The following is a 25,000-nucleotide window of genomic DNA, read 5'->3' as shown; positions in this document are numbered from 1 at the left end:
ATTAACTCCTGTTTCTCCAGAGAGTCTTACTAGGGGACAGCTGGGGACAGAGGAAGACACACACACACACTCACTCACTCACTCGTTCATTCACTTCCTCAGAGACTTACATAGTGTGTGGTCATTGGCCAGTCGGAGCAAGTGGAGGCAGACCTGGGCCACTGTAGACAGATCTCTGTGTGGCAGGAGTGACAGTATGGACACCCATACCTCATCAGGGAGAGACAGCCACTGTACACAGCCCCCTACAGGCTGGGGGAGAGAGTGTATTCTACTGATTACTCAACACACAGACCAGTACACTACACTCAACACACACACCAGTACACTACCCTCAACACACACACCAGTACACTACCCTCAACACACACACCAGTACACTACCCTCAACACACACACCAGTACACTACCCTCAACACACAGACCAGTACACTACACTCAACACACAGACCCGTACACTACCCTCAACACACACACCAGTACACTACCCTCAACACACACACCCGTACACTACCCTCAACACACACACCAGTACACTACACTCAACACACACACCAGTACACTACACTCAACACACACACCCGTACACTACCCTCAACACACACACCAGTACACTACCCTCAACACACACACCCGTACACTACCCTCAACACACACACCAGTACACTACACTCAACACACACACCAGTACACTACCCTCAACACACACAACAGTACACTACCCTCAACACACACAACAGTACACTACTGTACACTCAACACACAGACCAGTACACTACACTCAACACACACACCCGTACACTACTGTACACACAACACACACACCAGTACACAACACACAGACCAGTACACTACCCTCAACACACACACCAGTACACTACACTCAACACACACACCCGTACACTACTGTACACACAACACACACACCAGTACACTACCATCAACACACACACCAGTACACTACCATCAACACACACACCAGTACACTACCATCAACACACACACCAGTACACTACACTCAACACACACACCAGTACACTACTGTACACACAACACACACACCAGTACACTACCATCAACACACACACCAGTACACTACCATCAACACACACACCAGTACACTACCATCAACACACACACCAGTACACTTCACTCAAAACAGACACCAGTACACTACTGTACACACAACACACACACCAGTACACTACCATCAACACACACACCCGTACACTACACTCAAAACAGACACCAGTACACTACTGTACACACAACACACACACCAGTACACTACCATCAACACACAGACCAGTACACTACCCTCAACACACACACCAGTACACTACCCTCAACACACACACCAGTACACTACACTCAACACACACACCCGTACACTACCCTCAACACACACACCCGTACACTACCCTCAACACACACACCCGTACACTACCCTCAACACACACACCAGTACACTACACTCAACACACACACCCGTACACTACCCTCAACACACACACCCGTACACTACCCTCAACACACACACCCGTACACTACCCTCAACACACACACCAGTACACTACACTCAACACAGACACCAGTACACTACCCTCAACACAGACACCACAGATGTACATAACCAGTGCTCAGCTGTTTGACTGTTTAGCGGTCAGTAATGAAATACAGTATAGAAATGCATCTTACTGCCAGTTTGAGAGCCCTGGTCACAGGAATATTAGTTGCATTGGTATTCACAGCACTGCCTAAAGACGTACAAAATGCTTTACATCAGGCATGTGTGATACAGATACAAAACAACATACCAGTTATGGTGGGTGTCCACTTAAAGTTGACTAGCAACAACAAATGGGACCTAAAAGACACACTAAATTTTCCCAAGAAGAGGCAAACAAAAGAAAAACCCACAACAAACTAAAAGACAGGAAGCAAACCAAAAAGTGGAGCAAAACAAAAACAGGGAAACCAAATGAAAGACCTGCAACAGTAAGGGTGTGTGTGTGGGTGTGTCTGTGTCTATGTGTGTGTCTGCGTGTGTCTGCGTGTGTCTGCGTGTGTGCGTGTGTGTGTGTGTCTGGGTGTGTGTGTGTGTGAGTGTAATCTTGCTCTCATTCTGTCTAAATCCGTGAAGAGTCTTATGACTATTGCGAGGTTGTGAGGGGCGAAATTAATTTCAAACCAAGATCTTGAGTTTCCCCAAAAAACATAACATGCATTATGTAACTTCTTCAGCCTTTTATGCCCTGCATTCTGGATTCTGGATTCTTGTATAACTTTGCTTTCTAAGAAACTGGGTTCTGTAATAATTGGTGACTACTTGGAGTTATAACAATACTGGTTTAATTAACTTATTTATCTATTACTGTGGTAATTACACTTTATACTTGATAAAGGGTTTAGTTAGACAGTATACTACAGATAAAAAGGTATCTATAAACTAAGATTTGATATACTATAAACTGTTCCACATACATTATAATGTGCATCAGTGGACATATAGTAATCTGGTGTAGCAGTTGTCTCTGCTGTGCTCACCCAGAGGGAGCTGAAGTGCTGCTGGTGGTCTGGGTCCAGAACAGGAACATTCAGATGGGGACGTCCGTTTAGACACTACACCTGCTGAGTGGGGTCTGTTGGGGAGCTGGGACCTGCAGCCAAAGGAGGGAGATGTCAGTGACAGTTCATCTAATCTGTCTGGCTACAGTAGTATGTAGAGTTGTGTTGTCTCTCTTGTCGTGACGTGTGTTTTGTCCTATATATATATTTTATTTCTTTTTAATCCCAGCCCCCGTCCCTGCAGGAGGCCTTTTGCCTTTTGGTAGGCCGTCATTGTAAATAAGAATTTGTTCTTAACTGATTTGCCTAGTTAAATAAAAATAAATAAATACAATCTCTAGAGGTCAGGCTATTAACTAGGAACTAAAGGGAAGCAAAAGGGTGAAAATGGGGAGGGACTAAACTGAACTTGTCCAATAACATTTTTTAAATTTTATCTAACTAGGCAAGTCAGTTAAGAACAAATACTTATTTTCAATGAGAGCCTTGGAACAGTGGGTTAACTGCCTTGTTCAGGACGACAGATTTTTACCTTGTCAGCTTGGGGATTCAATCTTGCGACCTTCCAGTACTAGTCCAACACTCTAACCACTAGGCTACCTGCTGCACCAATGCCCATTATCACTGCAAAACTTTGTCTGTTGCAAAATGTTTTGCTACGCTTTACTATGGTGTGCACTAATGAGTACTGCCCCTATATATAGGACCTTCCACCCCCCTGGGATATGGATGCCTGATGAAGACCTAAGGGTCGAAACGTTGTAAATAAATATCACCTGGGAGCATGAGCAGCAGTGTGTGATGTTTTCCTTTCTGTTTTCCATGAGTCTGTCTACAACTCCAGCACCTGCGGAAAGTACCTGGATGTGCGGATGTTCTTCAGGTTTTGTACACTAATGAATACACGCATGATGATGTCTTTCTGAGTGCAGGTGCAGTCCCGCTGATAGACTACAGAGGGCAGTGTGACTCCCTTTGAGTGTGACTTGCCACAGGGCAGCCTCCAGTGTTCTTAGTGGAATGAAAAAAGTGCCAGTACTCACTTACATTTTTTACAAAAAATTGTGTTATGCCATTTCGGAGACGCTTTTCTCATGAAAGATGTTACCATGGCAGCTCTTCTCATGAAAGATGTTACCGTGGCAGCACTTCTCATGAAAGATGTTACCGTGGCAGCACTTCTCATGAAAGATGTTACCGTGGCAGCACTTCTCATGAAAGATGATACCGTGGCAGCACTTCTCATGAAAGATGTTACCGTGGCAGCACTTCTCATGAAAGATGTTACCGTGGCAGCACGTCTCATGAAAGATGTTAACATGGCAGCTCTTCTCATGAAAGATGTTACCGTGGCAGCTCTTCTCATGATAGACATTACCGTGGCAGCATTTCTCATAATAAATGTTACCGTGGCAGCACTTCTCATGATAGACGTTACCGTGGCAGCATTTCTCATGAAAGATGTTACCGTGGCAGCACTTCTCATGAAAAATGTTACCGTGGCAGCACTTCTCATGAAAGATGTTACCGTGGCAGCACTTCTCATGAAAGATGTTACCGTGGCAGCTCTTCTCATGATAGACATTACCGTGGCATTATTTCTCATAATAGATGTTACCGTGGCAGCACTTCTCATGATAGACGTTACCGTGGCAGCATTTCTCATAATAGATGTTACCGTGGCAGCACTTCTCCATGAGTGAAGGATGACCAGGAGAGGCTTGACCTTTCCCAGAACCTCCAGGAATGACCGCGACCTCTGACACGAGCCTGACTCCTGACACCAGGTTGACCTCCGCTGCTCTTGGGCTGCATCACTGACCAAAGGCAAACAAAGAACACACCCAGAGATATCATGGCACAGTCTCTACAACACACAGAGCTGTATGTAATGAGTGTGTACGTCATCGCTAGGTAAGGTATGTATGCTGTTTTATTTCACGTCTGAATAGGATGCTGGTCCTATATTAGAGACATACCTCTACCGTTCTTCACTTCTGAACTCTTGAATGGTGCACGCCTCCCCTCGTTGTGGATGTCCTGATGGACATGTTGCTTAGCAACCACCAGCTTAGCACTCAGAAGTTGCTCAGAGGGGTCAGCCGTTTGGTCAGCAGGTAGGGTCATGACGTCAGCAGGTTGGGTCATGACGTCAGCAGGTTGGGTCATGACGTCAGCAGGTAGGGTCATGACGTCAGCAGGTAGGGTCATGACGTCAGCAGGTAGGGTCATGACGTCAGCAGGTAGGGTCATGACATCAGCAGGTAGGGTCATGACGTCAGCAGGTTGGGTCATGACGTCAGCAGGTAGGGTCATGACGTCAGCAGGTTGGGTCATGACGTCAGCAGGTAGGGTCATGACGTCAGCAGGTGCTTGGTTCTGCTCTGTTCTGAGGTGGTCCAAACGGGACACACACAGCAGATACTCCTCATACACACTCAGGCCCTCTGACACCCAGCCGTTGGCTCCCCAATCTAGATGTTCACCCTCTAGTGCGACCATAGAGGATCCATAAGGTATGATCCTACGGGTTCCCTCAAGGCCTGTTTTTGGGTCCTCCTCCTCCACCACCGCCGCCTTCTCCTCTTCGTGTTCCTGCATTCCCAAAACTCTGTCCTCTCTCTCTCCACAACCCCCTTCCCTTGATATGAGGTCATGGGCTCTGGATAAAGGACCATATCCAGGCAACCATAGGACAGTGTCACTGTCCACTGAGGAGCAACAGGTTGTAACGGTACTGTCTCTGTCTCTTAGGCTCTCACTGATGGAAACACCATCTCTCCCCTCAGGATGAGGAGCTATTGGTTTGTGGGTAGTCTGGTCTGCCTGAGGGTTGTCTAGACCAAGGAAACTTGGTTGGTCATTGTTATCCTCTTGTGGCCCAGAGGACAGGACCAGCTCCTTATACCCAGGGTTCTCTTTAAACTCAGGCCCAGAAAACTCACGGCCACCTGGGGTGTGGGAGAGAGTGTGGCAGGGCAGTAGGGTGGTGTATGGTAGCCTGGTCAGAGGCTCTGATTGGCCTACCATATTTTCTCTCACACTTCTGCTTCTGACAAGATTGTGAAAGGTTCCAATGGGGGAGACAGCAGCTCTTCCACCGACCTCGAGTCGAGGCGCAGCTGAAGTAGAGTACAAACGTGGGGAGGAAGGGGAGGTTCTGCGGAGATTGTGCCCATCCTGACTGGTCCCGAGGAAACTCTTAGCCCAGTCCAACACATGGCGTAGCTTCTGCTGCTCAGTCAGGACTGAGTCCTCCAGGAGACCGGGATCCATCTGCAGAGAACTCTCCCCTCTAACACTCACTGTTAGACCCAGGACTCCTCTCTGACCCTCTGGTTACACCCTCTGACCCTCTGGTTACACCCAGTATCATGTGAACTACACCATCTGACCCTGTCTGCATTCCCACCGTCCCGTCCTTTCGCTGCTCCTCGTTGGCACTCCAATCATACCCATGCTGAACTCGAAATGACAGAATGTGAGATAAACTCAATGTACTAAAGCCTTGATTGAAAGGTTGTAAATATACTGTATGCCATCTATGCACTTAAGTAAAATCAACAGACCAGAAGTACAGACACGAAACTAGTAGCCTACACACATATTCAAATGAAAGCGGTTTGCCATATAAATGTTTACTTGTTGCTATCATTTGCTATAAGAATCGCTTCTTACCCAGAAGTCTCTCCACTCCGGTCCTTCAGCTGCTGTGCTGCTCACACAAACGTTGTTATAGAAACAAGACACATACTTACTCACCAAGGGAGACTGCAGCGGGAGACGGCCCACTAGAGGGCTTGGCCGGTGTCTCCATAGCGACAAACGTAAATACAAATGCATACCCTCATAGAGAAAGTAAATGCATGCTTTCAAAGACAATACTTTATAGTAAAAACAATATTGTTTCCACATTAATAATTCAGGCATAGTCAACCACATAAATAGACCTACTCTGCAAGACCACGATACGGAGACTATGGACTGTGAAATCTGAGAAGCGACACTTGAGGTCATTCTTTTTTCTTTACCTTTATTTAACACTTTGACTATAATAGCTGACTGCAAGAGCACTGTGTGTTCACTTTTATACCGGGTCCTGTGCTCTTTATCGTTTTAGATTACATAAGGTTCTTTAGCTAAGTTATTGACATGTTGATTTACTCATTATACCAAGAAAGAAAGAAAATGGCTCTGCATTCACTGTGTATAATCTCCTTTTAAACAACCGGGCCACACCACACACGAGTCACGTACACTACACCACGGGGTAGAGTTACATAGGCTTTAGGTAAACAAAATGGGTTATAGAATTTGTATTTCAATGTACAGTCCACATAAAGCACAAGCTTAAAGGCCCAGTGCAGTCAAAAACATGGGTGGAATGGCGTTTTTAATAGAGCAATAAGAAAGAGATCCAAACCTCTCTGCCAATAACAGCTAGTTTTCTGTTTTCCTCTCCCCACTCAAGACTTCTCCCAGACAGTCGTTGCTTATTGCTAAGTAGCTATTCTTGTTGAGATTTTTATTGAAAGCAACCACAGCAAGGTACTTAATTGTTACCCAGAAATGATTTGATATTGAGATAAAAATGGCTACATTGGACCTTTAATTAACCTTATTTGCCAATATTGTTAAAATATCGTGATAGGTTTTCTGATTGAAGGTTGCGCTCATTTCAAAAGTGTACATGCTCTTTTATGTTCAATAAATTCATTAACTTAACACTACACCATATTTCAATATATATTCATTTGGGGGCTTTATTGTGGCAGTATTAACATATAAAACAACCATGTTTTTCTTTGAACATACAAACATTCAAAATTCACTTTACAAAGTTCATAAGGCTTTGTGTTCCAGCAGTGGTCAAACAACTGAAAACTTGCTCTTTTTTCCAATTACTCCCAGAGTTGTTTTAAAAGAGACCGAATAACAAAAACAAGTCCTACGAACTGATAACAACAAACAGCTACGGAGCGTAACGCTGCTATCCGTGCAAAACACGTTACATGCCCATTTAACATCGAAATAATCTATGAAAGAACATCTCCTTCCATCTGTACCATGTGATGTCTTACAGGTTTGCATATACGTGTCATACACCTGGACGACCTTCATCCATTTTGCATTTTTTAAATCAGATCACTTAAGAGAAAGTGGGTGGTACATATGACATCAACTCATGTGATTGCATGTTGTTCTTTAATCACAGTATTTGTGCCGAGCAGTCTTGATGGCCAAATCAGCAGTGTATAAATTGCATTTCAGTCTTTCAACTTGTGATGACATAGCTTTATCACTAGCATGGTACTTTCAACTCTTAGTCCTAAAACACTGATTGAAAAACATTAAAAACAAACTAAACATGTTCTGTAGCTCAAATAAAAGAGCTTAATTGTGGGCAGTTTCCCTGCTAAGAAAACATTATAGAAAGGCTGAGAAATAGATAATACAAAGGATAATGCTACGGTGTCATTGGGCTTTAGAGCTTTATCATCCACAGAATACCACGGCCTTTGTCATAGGCCGACTTGTTATGATATGGCTAACATGATGTGTGTGTCCATGCTAACATCATCAGTGACATCTGTTAGCAATAAGGTCAGGTGTTAGACATCTAGCTATGTTTATGGTCACAGACACAGAAAAGCAACCTATTCTACTTAAGACACAATTCCAAATGGACAATAGTCCCCATGTTTTGAAATGCAGTATCAAACGTGCTGGATTTAAATCATATGAATCTGCTAAACTGGTTTTATGGTTCTACATGATCACTGGTTTCATTATGCATTTCATCTGACCATCATTATATCATTTCATTTCTTGCCATCTGATTGGCTTCTTTTAATGCCCCCAAAATTTCAGGCGGACAGTTGGCTTCTAGTGGCTTTCAGAATAATGAACACTGAACTGAAAACCCCCTACACCTCGCACAACGCCACTCAAGGTTATTATGTGCACTACCCAGTGTCCTTGCTAAAATATGGATGTCGTGCATGCATCTAAGCTGGGAGGTAGCCTACACACGGGTCGCTTACAAGGGAAAGACACAAAGAAAGAAAGTTCTGCACCACGATTGGCTTTTCTCTATATAACAGTATTTACAGACGAAGGCATGCAGTCTGCAGTTCAGAGCTCATCCACGGCATGAGTGAGGTCAGGCCCACTAGAGGGTGTGGCCTATTAACAAAGTACTGACGCTAGGTCATGTCTTATTGTACATGTGTATACATTAGGCCTATACATTGTGTTGTGTGTGTGTGTGTGGGGGGGGGGGGGGGTGTACCTTGAAGTGTGTAATGTCTCTGAGAAAAAGCAAACAAGGTTTGAAGTCAGTGCCGTGGGAGAACATCTCCTTGGTTCAGCCCACTGTTTAAAGCTGGTTACGCATAACGTTATCGTTTATTAACATGAAAACACATTTGATGATTACACTGTGGCTAATAGAATAGGGGCAGATGAGTTAAATACATTGTGGGTCATTAGAGTACTTGTAAATTGGGATCAGAAGACTGAGCTGTGACAATGAGTCAGTGCCTGTGTGTTAGAGAATAAAGATACAGAATTGAACTGACATTTATGGCTACAACCCTGTTGAGATATAATGATAGGGTTAATTAAAGGATATTTTATATTCACAAAATGTTTACGACTATAAAGTAAAGTTGTGTGTTTCAATGTGGTGTTTGTTTAGATCATATTGTGTTTGCACACACAGAGACATAATTCAACGAGCGTATGTCCTTTCCTGAGAATACGGTCCAAATTGATATACACTCAGTGGCCAGTTAATTAGGTTCACCCCGTTCACGAAAATGATTCGCTCCTACAGATAGTGAGTCAGGTGGCCGTGTCTTGCTATATAAAGCAGGCAGACAGGCAGGGAGGCATTCAGTTACTGTTCCATTGAATGTTATAATGGGCAAAACCAGTGCCCTAAGTGACTTTGTGCGTGGTATGATCGTAGGAGCTAGGTGCGCTGGTTCCAGTATCTCAAGAATCGACGGCCTCCTGGGCTTTTCACGCATTACACTGTCTAGGGTTCACCGAGAATGGTGCGACAAACAAAAACCATCCAGTCAGTCCTGTGGGTGAAAACAGCTCATTGATGAGAGGTTGAAGGAGAATGGCAAGAATCGTGCAAGTTAACAGGCGGGCCACAAACAGACAAATAACAGCGCAGTACAACAGTGGTGTGCAGAACGCCATCTCGGAACACACAACTCATCGGTCCTTGTCACGGATGGGCTATTGCAGCAGACGACCACACCGGGTTCCACTCCTATCAGCTAAAAACAAGGAGAAGCAGTTCCAGTGGGCACATGATCACCAACACTGGACAATTGAGGAGTGGAAAAACATTGCCTTGTCCGACGAATCACGGTTTCTGTTGCATCATGCTGATGGCAGAGTCAGGATTCAGCTTAAGCAGCATGAGTCCATTGCCCCATCCTGCCTGGTATTAACGGTACAGGCTGGTGGCGGTGGTGTAATGGTGTGTGTGGGGAAGGTTTTCCTGGCACACGTTAGGTCCATTGATATCAACTGAGAAACATTTCCATGCTCCGAAGAATTCAGGCTGTTCTGGAGGCTAGATGGGTGTACCTAATAAACTGGCCATTAAGTGTATTTCGCTATTTTGGCTGATCAGAATTCTGTTCATGTAATCATCCTGTATTATCTTTCACTCACAACCAATTAATCTGAACATGTTTTTCCCCAACAAACAGCTGTTCCTCTCAATATTACTGTACTTAAGGTAACATAATACGTAGATATTAGACTGACAGCTGTACGGCCCTCCCATTCAAACCATCACTTACCAATCATCTGTCACGATACTTCACCAATATCTTACTAATGCATCATCTTATTGGTAAACTACTACAATCATAAAATAACAGCCATGAATGACTTTCCTTTTTTATACAGCCTGGCATTTCAGTTCCGACTGACCATTAGATATACAGTGCCTTCAGGAAAAGTTTTCAGACCCCTTGCCCTTTTCCACCTTTTGTTACGTTACAGCCTTATTCTAAAATGGATTAAATAAATAAAAATCCTCAGCAATTTACACACAATACCCCATAATGACAAAGTGAAAACAGTTTTTAGAAATGTTTGCAAATTTAACAAAAATAAAAAACAGAAATACCTTATTTACATAAGTATTCAGACCCTTGGCTATGAGACTCAAAATTTAGCTCAGGTGCATCCTGTTTCCATTGATCATCCTTGAGATGTTTCTACAACTTGATGGGAGTCCACGTGTGGTAAATTTAATTGATTGGACGTGATGTGGAAAGGCCCACTCCTGTCTTTATAACAATCCCATAGTTGACAGTGCATGTCAGAGCAAAAACCAAGCCATGAGATCGAAGGAATTGTCCGTACAGCTCCGAGACGACAGGATTGTGTCGAGACACAGATCTGGGGGAAGAATACCCCAAAACAATCTGCAGCATTGAAGGTCCCCAAGAACCCGGTGGCCTTCATCATTCTTAAATAGAAGAAGTTTGGAACCACCAAGACTCTTCCTAGAGTTGGCTGCCAGGCCAAACTGAGCAATCGGGATAGAAGGGCCTTGGTCAGGGAGGTTACCATGAGCCCGATGGTCACTCTGGCAGAGTTTTAGAGTTCCTCTGTGGAGATGGGAGAACCTTACAGAAGGACAACCATCTCTGCATTACTCTATCAATTTATGGTAGAGTGGCCAGACGGAAGCCACTTCTTAGTAAAACACACATGACAGCCCGTTTGGAGTTTGCCAAAAGGCACCTAAAGACCAAGATTGAACTCTTTGGCCTGAATGCCAAGTGTCACATCTGGAGGAAACCTTGCACCATCCCTACGGTAAAGCACGGTGGAGGCAGCTTCATGCTGTGGGGATGTTTTTCAGCGGCAGGGACTGGGAGACTAGTCAGGATTGAGAGAAAGATGAACGGAGCAAAGTACAGAGAGATCCTTGATGAAAACCTGCACCAGAACGCTCATGACCTCAGGCTGGGAATTAGGATCACCTTCCAACAGGACAACTACCCTAAGCACACAGCCAAGACAACACAGGAGTAGTTTTGGGACAAGTTTCTGAATGTCCTTGAATGGCCCAGCCAGAGACCGGACTTGAACCCGATCGAACATCTTTGGAGAGACCTGAAAATAGCTGCGCAACAACGCTCCCCATCCAACCTGACAGGGCTTGAGAAGATCTGCCGAGAAGAATGGGAGAAACTCCCCAAATATAGGTGTAGCGTCATACCCAAGAAGACTCGAGGCTGTAATTGCTGCCAAAGGTACTTCAACAAAGTACTGACTAAACGGTCTGAATAATCATCTGAATGTGATATTTCTGTTCTTTATTTTTAATAAATTAACAACAATTTGTAAAAACCTGTTTTTGCTTTGTCATTATTGGGTATTGTATGTAGATTGATGAGGGAAAAAAACAATTGAATCAATTATAGAATAAGGCTGTAACCTAACAAAATGTGGAATAAGTCAAGGGGTCTTAATACTTTCCGAAAGGCACTGTATTCTACTGTTGCTAACATCACATATTACAACTTTTATGTTAAAACTCTCAAATCCTCTTGCCAGGAGACTGACTGAAACCTTCAATAAGATCACATTTAGTTCAACACAAACAGACAGCTAACCAAACCTGTGCCACCTGACTCCAATGACATCAGATAATCTGAAACAGTTCATCTGTGTTGTAAAAGATTGTGCTATATCTTTGTAGTAAAACCCATAGTGCTACTAGTCAAGTCGAGTGACAGTAGTCTTTAAAAATAGTTGACTTTGACCCCCAACCCATAGCTTCAATAAACTTGTAAGTAGATCCTCTGACTGAAAAATTCCTGAAATACTTTGCATCACATTTATTTTTTTACAAAACATTAAAAAGAACTTTAAAGATTTATTATGATCAATATTCATTTTTTTTGTAAATATACATATATACACTATATATACAAAAGTATGTGGACACCCCTTCAAATTAGTGGATTGGGCTATTTCAGCCACACCCGTTGCTGTCAGGTGTATACAATCGAGCACACAGCCATGCAATCTCCATAGACAAACATTGTCAGTAGAATGGCCTTACTGAAGAGCTCAGTGGCCTTCAACGTGGCACTGTCATAAGATGCCACCTTTCCAACAAGTAATTTCTTCAAATTTCTGCCCTGCTACAGCTTTCCCAGTCAACTGTAAGTGCTGCTATTGTGAAGTGGAAACATCTAGGAGCAACAATGGCTCAGCCGCGAAGTGGTAGGCCACACAAGCTCACAGAACGGGACCGCCGAGTGCTCACTACCGAGTTCCAAACTGCCTCTGGAAGCTACGTCAGCACAAGAACTGTTTGTTGGGAGCTTCATGAAATGGGTTTCCATCCACAGACACGCCTAAGATCCCCATGCACAATGCCAAGCGTCGGCTGGAGTGGTGTAAAGCTTGCCGCCATTCGACTCTGGAGTGATGAATCACTCTTCACCATCTGGCAGTCTGACGGACGAATCTGGGTTTGGCGGATCCCAGGAGAACGCTACCTGCCCGAATGCATAGTGCTAACTGTAAGTTTGGTGGAGGAGGAATAATGGTCTGGAGATGTTTTTAATGGTTAGGACTAGGCCCCTTAGTTCAAGTGAAGGGAAATCTTAATGCTACAGCATACAATGACATTCTAGATGATTCTGTGCTTCCAACTTTGTGGTAACAGTTTTGGGAAGGCCCTTTCCTGTTTCAGCATAACAATGCCCCCATGCACGAAGCGAAGTCCATACAGAAATGGTTTGTCAACATCAGTATGGAAGAACTTGGCTGGCCTGCACAGAGCCCTGACCTCAACCCCATCTAACACCTTTGGGATGAATTGGAACGCCGACTGTGAGCCAGGCCTAATTGCCCAACATCAGTGCCCAACCACACTAATGCGCTTTTGGCTGAATGGAAGCAAGTCCCCGCAGCAATGTTCCAACTTCTAGTGGAAAGCCTTCCCAGAAGAGTGGAGACTGTTATAGCAGCAAAGGGGGGACCAACTCCATATTAATGCCCATGATTTTGGAATGAGATGTTCAACAAGCAGGTGTCCACATACTTTTGGTCATGTAGTGTATCTATCTATAGGCTGTGGCTGTTATGTTGCCAGTGATACAGGGTTGCTCTCAGATCTATGTTCTCTCTCTGTCCCGCCCACTCCGCCATTACTGACAGTGTCTGGGATCAATCACTGACTCTGTTATGAAGAGGAGAGTCAATCAAATGAGCTCCAGAGACATATTTGTCTCGTACCTACTAGAAAATCACTGTCCAATCACAACCAATACCCATCAGCTTGTCAGCATCAGGAGCGAGCAGACAGAAACATGGTACAGAGTGAAAGCAACCCTCCCTCAACTTTCCTCCTCCTCCTACTCCTCCATTTCTCTTTCCACTCCTATGTCTCCTCTCCTCTTCAGTCCCATCCCAGCCTCTCCATGGCCATGCTGATCTTACAGAGGATCCAGCGACGCAGCGGGCAGTAGTACTCGTAATGGAACTGCTCAAACTCCGGTGTCTGCCTGATCTCGTGCAAAAACGACACGTCTATGTCCGACTCCAGCAGCAGTAGCAGCATCGGTACGGCAACCAGCAGCACCCCTATCACCATGGCGATGAGGCGGACCGCGCTCAGCACGCACGTGTTCACCCGCTCGTTCCTCGTCAGGAGGCGAAGCCCGCTACCTAGCATGCTCCTCCCCACCACACGTGCACGCTCGAAGGCACGGTCACGCACCCTCTCGGCCACCAGCTGGGCCTGGATGTCAGGGTCAGCATGTAGCTCTCTCAGCAGGCGAGCAGGGCTCTGGATGGGGCTCTGGAACAGCAGGTCAACCCCTCCCTGGCCGTCATCCACCGGCGTGGGCAGCATGCTTGCACAGGGGTTGTACACCAACTCAGAGATGGTCAGGACTCCACTAGTCTCCTCTTCCTTCTCCTCCTCCTCATCCTCTTCCTGCCCCTCTGCCTCCCCCCCAGCCCTGGTAGGGGCCTCCTCCTCCTTGCGCTGCCCCAGAGCAGAGCCCTCCAGCCACTCTAGCTCTCGTTCCGTGGGGGTGGTGGATGGCTTCAGGGGGGACAAGTGAACAGAGTCCTTCAGAGCCAGTAGTCCTGTAAAAAGAGAGAGCTGATATTCACTTAATCTTATCCACTTATTTGCCCTATTGAGTTCAGTGATAGGCTATCGAGTTTCATGTCAAAACCAATAGCTGATTGTAAAATAAATCTGGAGATTAACTGACTGGAGAATGTCGTCATCCTACAGCTTGGCTCCTCTGAGCTACAAAATAGCTGTCATTGGTGCCCCTGCTCTTTCAGCCACTTCCTGAGATCACTACGGTGTGTGTGTTTGTGCATCCTTGTGCGTGCATCTGTATGTGTGTCTGTATGTGTGTCTGTATGTGTGTCTGTATGTGTGTGTGTGCGTCTATTTTAGAAAGTAATGGCAATAATAAGCTGACGATAAAGAAGACGTAAGAGGCCATTATCCACAGACTCCAACACTAGAACACAGAACAGACTCCAACACAGAACACAGAACAGACTCCAACACAGAACAGACTCCAACACTAGAACACAGAACAGACTCCAACACAGAACAGACTCCAACACAGAACAGACTCAACACTAGAACACAGAACAGACTCCAACACAGAACAGACTCCAACACTAGAAACACAGAGACAGACTCCAACACAGAACAGACTCCACAACTAGAACACAGAACAGACTCCAACACAGAACAGACTCCAACACTAGAACACGAACAGACTCCAACACAGAACAAGACTCCACACTCGAACACAAGAACAGACGAGAAACACTAGAACACAGAACAGACTCCAACACCAGAACACAGAACAGACTCCAACACTAGAACACAGAACAGACTCCAACACAGAACACAGAACAGACTCCAACACAGAACAGACTCCAACACTAGAACACAGAACTACTCCAACACAGAACAGACTCCAACCTAGAACACAGAACAGACTCCAACACAGAACAGACTCCAACACAGAACAGACTCCAACACTAGAACACAGACAGACTCCAACACAGAACAGACTCCCAACACTAGAAACACAGAACAGACTCCAACACAGAACAGACTCCAACACTTTAACACAGAACAGACTCCAACACAGACAGACCTCAACACGAAACACAGAACAGACGAGAAACAATAGAACACAGAACAGACGAAAACACTAGAACACAGAACAGACTCAACACCAGAACACAGAACAGACTCCAACACTAGAACACAGAACAGACTCCAACACTAGAACACAGAACAGACTCCAACACTGGAACACAGAACAGACTCCAACACCAGAACACAGAACAGACTCCAACACTAGAACACAGAACAGACTCCAACACTAGAACACAGAACAGACTCCAACACAGAACAGACTCCAACACTAGAACACAGAACAGACTCCAACACAGAACAGACTCCAACACAACAGACTCCAACACTAGAACACAGAACAGACTCCAACACAGAACAGACTCCAACACTAGAACACAGAACAGACTCCAACACAGAACAGACTCCAACACTTGAACACAGAACAGACTCCAAAACAGAACAGACTCCAACACTAGAACACAGAACAGACTCCAACACTAGAACACAGAACAGACTCCAACACTAGAACACAGAACAGACTCCAACACCAGAACACAGAACAGACTCCAACACAGAACACAGAACAGACTCCAACACCAGAACACAGAACAGACTCCAACACTAGAACACAGAACAGACTCCAACACTAGAACACAGAACAGACTCCAACACCAGAACACAGAACAGACTCCAACACTAGAACACAGAACAGACTCCAACACTAGAACACAGAACAGACTCCAACACTAGAACACAGAACAGACTCCAACACCAGAACACAGAACAGACTCCAACACTAGAACACAGAACAGACTCCAACACTAGAACACAGAACAGACTCCAACACTAGAACACAGAACAGACTCCACACTAGAACACAGAACAGACTGCAACACTAGAACACAGAACAGACTCCAACACTAGAACACAGAACAGACTCCAACACTAGAACACAGAACAGACTGCAACACTAGAACACAGAACAGACTCCAACACTAGAACACAGAACAGACTCCAACACTAGAACACAGAACAGACTCCAACACTAGAACACAGAACAGACTCCAACACTAGAACACAGAACAGACTCCAACACCAGAACACAGAACAGACTCCAACACTAGAACACAGAACAGACTCCAACACAGAACAGACTCCAACACTAGAACACAGGACAGACTCCAACACAGAACAGACTCCAACACAGAACAGACTCCAACACAGAACAGACTCCAACACTAGAACACAGAACAGACTCCAACACTAGAACACAGAACAGACTCCAACACCAGAACACAGAACAGACTCCAACACCAGAACACAGAACAGACTCCAACACCAGAACACAGAACAGACTCCAACACTAGAACACAGAACAGACTCCAACACAGAACAGACTCCAACACTAGAACACAGGACAGACTCCAACACAGAACAGACTCCAACACAGAACAGACTCCAACACAGAACAGACTCCAACACTAGAACACAGAACAGACTCCAACACAGAACAGACTCCAACACTAGAACACAGAACAGACTCCAACACAGAACAGACTCCAACACTAGAACACACAGACTCCACACAGAACAGACTCCAACACTAGAACACAGAACAGACCTCCAACACAGAACAGACTCCAACACTAGAACACAGAACAGACAGTGTGTACAGCATATCTTCATACCCTCCTGAGGTGATAAAGACTCAAGGCTGTGTTCAGTAGTTCAGAGGCATATCTGAAGCTTGAGCATACAGGATAATTATGTGTATATTGTGTTTGCGTGTGTGCGTGTGTGTGTGTGTGTGTATGGGTGGGTTTAAAATAGGCCCAGCTGTCTTCCTGCTGTGGATTAAGAAATGTCTCTGGGCTAAACTCCCAGTGATGTGTGACTCACTGCCAGTCTGCATTTCTCCCGTACCTCACAAGAGACATGATGGGCATACACATTCCCCATCTGCTGGGCCACTTCGAAGACAAACACACAGCGTATGAGCAACTTGTACATATTGTATAAAACACAATGCTTCATTAGGCTAAGACCACATCTACTGTAAGAGTATACAGCCAAAAACACACATTTACTGAACCAACGACACTGCTCAGTAACTATGCCAACGGATTCAAACCTTTGGGCAGCACACACCAGAGAGAGGAGATAGGAGAGAGATAGAGAGAGAGAGAGAGATGAGAGAGAGAGAAAGAGAGAATAAGAAGAGAGAGATATAGAGAAGAAGAGAGAGGAGAGGAGAGAGAGAGGTGGGGACGTCCTGGAACAACAGCAGGTAATGGCTGCTATGGGAAACAGCCAGAGTCAACAATGAGTTGGCTGGTGCAAAATGGAACCTCAAGCGATACAGTGGGACCAGAGAGAGAGAGACAGAGAGGTGGGAGGGGGAGATGGAGAGACAGAGGGGAGATAAGAATGAGGATGGGGAGACAAAGAGGTGGAGGCGAGGATGTAGAGAGGGGAAGGGAGGAACAGAGAGGTAGAGAAGGGGGATGGGATTATATGGAGAGGTGAGAGAGGAGATGGAGAGAGGTGGAGGGGAGACAGAGAGTTGGAGGGGAAGAGAGAGCAGAGGTGGAGGGTAAGGAGAGAGATGGAGGGGGAGATGGAGAGAGGTGGAGGGAAGGAAGAGAGATGAGGGGAGATGGAGAGAGGTGGAGGGTAGGAGGAGATGAGGGGAGATGGAGAGAGGTGGAGGGTAGGAGGAGGTGGAGGGGAGATGGAGAGAGGTGGAGGGTAGGAGGAGGTGGAGGGTAGGAGGGAGGTGGAGGGGAGATGGAGAGAGGTGGAGGGTAGGAGGAGGTGGAGGGGAGATGGAGAGAGGTGGAGGGTAGGAGGAGGTGGAGGGGAGATGGAGAGAGGTGGAGAGAGCTGGAGGGGAGATGGAGAGAGCTGGAGGGGAGATGGAGAGAGGTGGTGGGGAGATGGAGAGAGGTGGTGGGAAGATGGAGAGAGGTGGAGGGGAGACAGAGAGATGGAGGGGAGACAGAGAGATGCAGGGGAGAGAGAGAGATGGAGGGTAGATGGAGAGAGGTGAGGGGGAGAGAGAGAAAGGTTTAGGGGAGAGAGAGGTGGAGGGAAGACAGAGAGATGGAGGGGAGATGGCGAGAGGTGGAGGGTAGATGGAGAAAGTTGAAGGGAAGATAGAGGGAGATGGAGGGGAGATGGCGAGAGGTGGAGGAGAGATGGCGAGAGGTGGAAGGGAGCTGTTTTGTCATTCTAGACACCTCATGGTGATCCTCTCCTTCAAGTCACCTGATCACTTAGGAGTGAGTGAGCCTCCCATATTAATGGAAGAGAGCTCACATAGCAATCACCAGATACTCTCCCTCTATCTCCCTCCCCCCTCCCCCCTCCCTCCCCCCCATCTCCCTCCCTCCCTCCATCTCCCTCCCTCCCTCCCTCCATCTCCCCCCCCTCCCTCCCTCCCTCTCCCTCCATCTCCCTCCCTCCCTCCATCTCCCTCCCTCCCTCCCTCCCTCTCTGTTCCCCTGTCAGTTTAGCAGTAGATAATGTAATCACGGGTGGTTCTGTACTCAGATCAGGTGACAGACTGAGCCGTTAGATTCCTGCAGCTCCTCCTTAACACACACACACACACACACGGTTTTCCCCGCTATGTCCCGCCACTCTAGCCTTGTGAAACCAGACGCCCCTCACACAGCAGCACAGAATGAGAGATGAATTAAGTTCAGTCCCAGTACCCAACAACAAACAGCAGAGCTCCATAAAACTATCAGGGATACAGTGGACGCCTTGTCACTGATGCTCCAGTCCAGCCAATGTCTCGGTCACACTAAACCATAAACAGGTCATTAACAAACAACAGGCTCGACCCGACAACAACGTCAGTAAATCAACTGAGTTTATGGAGCAAGGTTAGAAAGACATGTTAACAGTGTACATTGTTAAATCATTTTTTTCCCCCCGGACTGTGACCCATACACTACTGATTATATATACACACACACACACACACACACACACACACACACACACACACACACACACACACACACACACACACACACACACACACACACACACACACACACACGCCCCTTCCCATTGATTCCATGGTTCCGTACCGGTTCCAGAGATGCGCTCCCCGTGGCCGAGCAGGCGTACATAGACGTCCCGGGCTGTGTGGTTGGCCATGCGGAGCTGCAGGTTGTGACTGGTGGTGATCTTTAACCGGCAGCGCACCGCATCTCCCCGCTCCTCCAGAACCTCCCCACAACCCACACCTAGGATCTCCTCTGTCTCCTCAACCAGGCCCTCACCCAGCTCCTCACCCATCCCCTCACCCAGCTCCTCACCCATCCCCTCACCCAGCTCCTCACCCAGGCCCTCACCCAGCTCCTCACCCAGCCCCTCAACCAGCTCCTCACCCAGCCCCTCACCCAGCCCCTCACCCAGCTCCTCAACCAGTCCCTCACCCAGCCCCTCAACCAGTCCCTCAACCAGTCCCTCAACCAGTCCCTTATCCAGCTCCTCACCCAGCCCCTCACCCAGCTCCTCAACCAGCTCCTCACCCAGTCCCTCACCCAGCTCCTCACCCAGCCCCTCAACTAGCCCCTCACCCAGCTCCTCAACCAGCCCCTCACCCAGCTCCTCAACCAGCCCCTCACCCAGCTCCTCACCCAGCTCCTCACCCAGCCCCTCAACTAGCCTCTCACCAAGCTCCTCACCCAGTTTCTCAACCACCCCCTCACCCAGCTCCTCAACCAGCCCCTCAACCAGCTCCTCAACCAGATCCTCACCCAGCCCCTCACCCAGCCCCTCACCCAGCTCCTCACCCAGCTCCTCACCCAGCCCCTCACCCAGCCCCTCACCCAGCTCCTCAACCACCCCCTCACCCAGCTCCTCAACCAGCCCCTCAACCAGCTCCTCAACCAGATCCTCACCCAGCCCCTCACCCAGCTCCTCACCCAGCCCCTCACCCAGCCCCTCACCCAGCTCCTCACCCACGTCCGCCGGCTGCCGCAAGACACTCCCACACCCCAGAGGGTCCCCGACTCCCAACCCAATATCTGCCTCATTCCTCTGCTCCAGAAGCTCCATGGCTGCTTTGCTCCCCCGTTAACTCTGACCCAGCAGCGCCTCGACTCCCACACACACTGACTGACCGTCCTCTGAGCTCTGCACCAGGTTTAACACGCATACACACACACAACTCTCCCAGATGACTTAAATGTCAGCAGCGTTAACAAAGACAGGGCATTAGGGGTGGATCATCCCAAAAGCAGGAAGGCCTATTTTTACACCCCTGGTCTTGCAGAGAGGGTCAGCTAATCTCTGACTGATTAGGGCCAGAGAGGCTAGGATAAAGGGGGGCCAGAGCCACTAGGAGAGAGGGGGGCCAGAGTGGCAAGGAGAGAGGGGGGCCAGAGAGGCTAGGAGAGAGGGAGGCCAGAGTAGCAAGGGGAGTCAGGGATCTGAGATGCTAGGGAGAGAGAGGGGCCAGAGAGGCTAGGAGAGAGGAGGGCCAGAGAGGCTAAGGAGAGAGGGGTCCAGAGCTGTTAGGAGAGAGGGGGGCCAGGGGAGCTAGAAAAAGAGGAGGGTCAGAAAGGTTAGGAGAGGGGGGGCAGAGAGGGGGGCCAGGGAACCTAGGGAGAGAGGGGGGCCAGGGCAGCTAGGGAGAGAGAGAGCCCAGAGACACTAGGGAGAGAGGGGGGCCAGAGAGGTTAGGGAGAGAGGGGGCCAGAGAGGCTACAGAGAGAGGGGGGCCAGTGAGGCTAGGGAGAGAGGGGGGCCAGAGGAGATTACTATGTCTCATTCCCACACAAACATGTTCACATCCCGTTATATTACCCATTCATGCTGATGCATATGAAGGGGTTTATTCCTAAAACCCCCTTAGGGCTATCAATTTAACAATCAAATGTATTTATGGAGCCCTTTTCAAACAAGCGGATGTCACAAAGTGCTGTACAGAAAGCCAGCCTAAAACCCCAGAGAGCAAGCAATGCAGATGTAGAAGCACGGTGGCTAGGAGAAACTCCCTAGAAAGGCAGGAACCTAGAGAGGAACCAGGCTCTGAGGGGTGGCCAGTCCTCTTCCAGCCAGCCAGCCGAAGAGCCAACCCTGCCCTGTGTAGTGGCCCTCAGTGGCCCTGGGGTAGACTAGACAGGCTGTGCTAGTCAGTCATAGGAGGCCTACAGAGACTACAGAGGCTCAAGGTCTATAGGCCTGGTCAGCACCAACACCTGCTGCTGGTGACTGCTTCCTGCTCCAGCCCAGTCAGTCGAGAGGTGACAGATGAAATGGCCACTCTGGTAGTTCTTTAAAACCCAGCCAAGATCATTTTTTCTCGGCAGGCATATGCTGTAAATTGTCCTGGCAGGATGGTGGATAAGAAGCTGACTAGAGTGAGAATAGAGCCCTATGTGTGTAATAGCGTAATGCCCTAAATGGGAATGGGAAAGAGGGACGTTTGTGTGTATGTGTGTGTGTGTTAGAATCCAGGGGTTAACACCTTGGGGGTATAACTCAGAGGTAGAGACAGGCCCCCTGGATGTCTCCTGATACCTCACCCCAGCTGACAGATGGCAAACACAAAGTATTAAAAAAAAAAGTTCAGGTCAGTGGCGTAGACAGAAATCTGTTGGTGGGTGGACCTGCAGAAATGTTTGGGGAAACAGCTAACATCCTGCAATTCTACACATTTTGCAAAGATAAACATGTTCAGTTTTATAACTAATCTCATACTATTCTACACATTTTAACATGAGGCTGAGAGAAAATGTTGCCTTTTTAAAGCTAATTTCCTGTAATTCCACACATTTTGCCATGGGGCAAAGTGGAAAATGTGCAGTTTTATAGCTAATTAAAGCTACAATATAGGTGTGTGGACTGTGATAAAGGCACTGGTTTATCAGCTGTGTTGTTTGCTAAATGAACTAATGAAGTAGGCAGTGGCCTGGTACATATATAGCTATAGAAGCACAGTGACATATGCCTCAGTCATATTGGTGGCTAATTGGGGGTGTGGCTTTCAGTTAATTATTTTTAGCCACCCATCCCATGAGATTGAATGTCATTTTTGTTAATCTGAATGTCATTCCAGTGAACTGCTTGCTTTGACTTGTATCTGATGTGTTTGCATGTTTAGGGAACACTGACAAGTAGAGGGCATTACACAATATATGTCTGATTGGGCCACTCATACCTAGAGTGGCAGGTTCAGGTTTCTGCCCTCTCTCCTCTCCTCCTTCCCCCCTTTCTCCATCCCCCTCTCCCCTTTGCTCTTCTTCCCTCCCCCTCTCTTTCTTCCATCTCTGTTCCCTCCAAGGGCAGGTCTGGTCAGACAGCCTCCTGGGGATAAACTGATCCTAGGCCAGTGTTAAGCCAGAGTGTCAGCAGTAGAGCTGATGGATTAAGCTCTGTGATCCCTCGGCAGAAACCTCTTATACTGACCCCTCTACATACTACCAGCCTGTCAGTCCTAGTCTGGCACAACTAACGACCACTATACATACTACCAGCCAGTCAGTCCTAGTCTGGATCAACTAACCACCACTATACATACTACCAGGCTGTCAGTCCTAGTCTGGAACAACTAACCACCACTATACAAACTACCAGCCTGTCAGTCCTGGAACAACTAACGACCACTATACATACTACCAGCCTGTCAGTCCTGGAACAACTAACGACCACTATACATACTACCAGCCTGTCAGTCCTAGTCTGGAACAACTAACGACCACTATACATACTACCAGCCTGTCAGTCCTGGAACAACTAACGACCACTATACATACTACCAGCCTGTCAGTCCTGGAACAACTAACGACCACTATACATACTACCAGCCTGTCAGTCCTGGAACAACTAACGACCACTATACATACTACCAGCCTGTCAGTCCTAGTCTGGAACAACTAACCACCACTATACATACTACCAGCCTGTCAGTCCTAGTCTGGAACAACTAACGACCACTATACATACTACCAGCCTGTCAGTCCTGGAACAACTAACCACCACTATACATACTACCAGCCTGTCAGTCCTAGTCTGGAACAACTAACGACCACTATACATACTACCAGCCTGTCAGTCCTGGAACAACTAACCACCACTATACATACTACCAGCCTGTCAGTCCTAGTCTGGAGAAACTCCACCTTCTTATACCATTTACAGGAAGAGAGGCACCAGCTTCTATGCCACACATAAACCAGCCTACCGTTTACAAGCCATCTATTGTGCTGTATATCTGAGGATGAGACTAACATGAGGTTTAGTAAACAAAGAAAGAGAGTGCTGTATCACACGCACACGCACACACGCACACACACACACACACACACACACACACACACACACACACACACCCCTTGGAGCCAAACAAATATGTGCTAATTAAGTTACTGTTAACGCTAACCCTAGCTAGGGTCCTGGGTCTGTTTCCGTGATGTCATGGTGCACTTCCGTGACTGGTCATTACCAGCATGGTGTCCTCAGGGAGGCTCATGGGAGGTGTATTTTTAGCTCTGTGATTGGAGTCTCCAGGGAAACGAGGCTTACCGTAGCATCAGCTGCTCAATTTACACTCCCAACTCCGAGAGCTGGATACCTAACAGCTGTCACTGGAGACCAAGCAAACCCAAGGATGCGGCCAGTATGTGTGTATGCGTGCATGCGTGTATGTATTATTTGCCTGAGTGTGTGTGTGTGACTGCGTGCTCTTACCATTGTCTGCCGAGGTCTCTTCATACTCATTGGTGGAGGGCAGTGCTGGGACAAGAGGCTCCATGTTTATGATCAGGTTTTTGTGGCTCAGTGAGTTGAAGCTTCTGCTCTGCCCAAAGTGTAACCTGAAACATGGTATAAACAACAGTTGTTATCTGACTTACCAGACTAAACACACATTTTCCTGGATTGTGGTACTAATTACATGACGTGAGGTTCAGTTCTCTCTCTCTCACCTATGCACCTCCGGTGGCTCTCTCTGGATCTTGGAGCTGGCTTCGATGACTTCTTTTGCAACTCTTCCACTAAAGAGAACCCAATAAGTGACTTTGTCTAGGTTTAGTTCTACAGTGTGACTTTGTCTAGGTGTAGCGCTACAGTGTGACTTTGTCTAGGTGTAGCTCTACAGTGTGACTTTGTCTAGGTTTAGCTCTACAGTGTGACTTTGTCTAGGTGTAGTTCTACAGTGTGACTTTGTCTAGGTGTAGTTCTACAGGGTGACTTTGTCTAGGTGTAGCTCTACAGTGTGACTTT

At 47.1% G+C, this 25,000-nt stretch overlaps 2 protein-coding genes across 5 annotated transcripts in view; both read right to left on the bottom strand.

The window, feature by feature from the left end:
• Window positions 1–2,601, bottom strand: part of LOC115164952 (F-box/LRR-repeat protein 7-like) — an 18,318-nt gene extending 15,717 nt beyond the window's left edge. Inside the window, exons 1-2 of the mRNA XM_029717897.1 lie at window positions 2,548–2,601; window positions 111–252 (exon numbers count right to left, since the gene is read on the bottom strand). The gene's annotated coding sequence lies outside the window, so the exon portion shown is untranslated. The remainder of the gene's footprint in view (window positions 1–110; window positions 253–2,547) is intronic.
• Window positions 2,602–13,626: 11,025 nt separating this feature from the next.
• Window positions 13,627–25,000, bottom strand: part of frmd3 (FERM domain containing 3) — a 73,433-nt gene continuing 62,059 nt past the window's right edge. For all 4 annotated transcript variants that reach the window (XM_029717892.1, XM_029717893.1, XM_029717895.1 and 1 more), the window contains 3 exons: window positions 24,703–24,771; window positions 24,467–24,591; window positions 13,627–14,724 (listed from right to left, as the gene is read on the bottom strand). In XM_029717892.1, coding sequence (XP_029573752.1) covers window positions 14,030–14,724; window positions 24,467–24,591; window positions 24,703–24,771 — 889 coding nt within the window. In that variant the 3' untranslated portion in view covers window positions 13,627–14,029. The remainder of the gene's footprint in view (window positions 14,725–24,466; window positions 24,592–24,702; window positions 24,772–25,000) is intronic.

Source organism: Salmo trutta, chromosome 27, assembly GCF_901001165.1.
Source record: "Salmo trutta chromosome 27, fSalTru1.1, whole genome shotgun sequence".
NCBI classification, from domain to species: domain Eukaryota; kingdom Metazoa; phylum Chordata; class Actinopteri; order Salmoniformes; family Salmonidae; genus Salmo; species Salmo trutta.
This window is presented reverse-complemented; position numbering and strand designations above follow the sequence as displayed.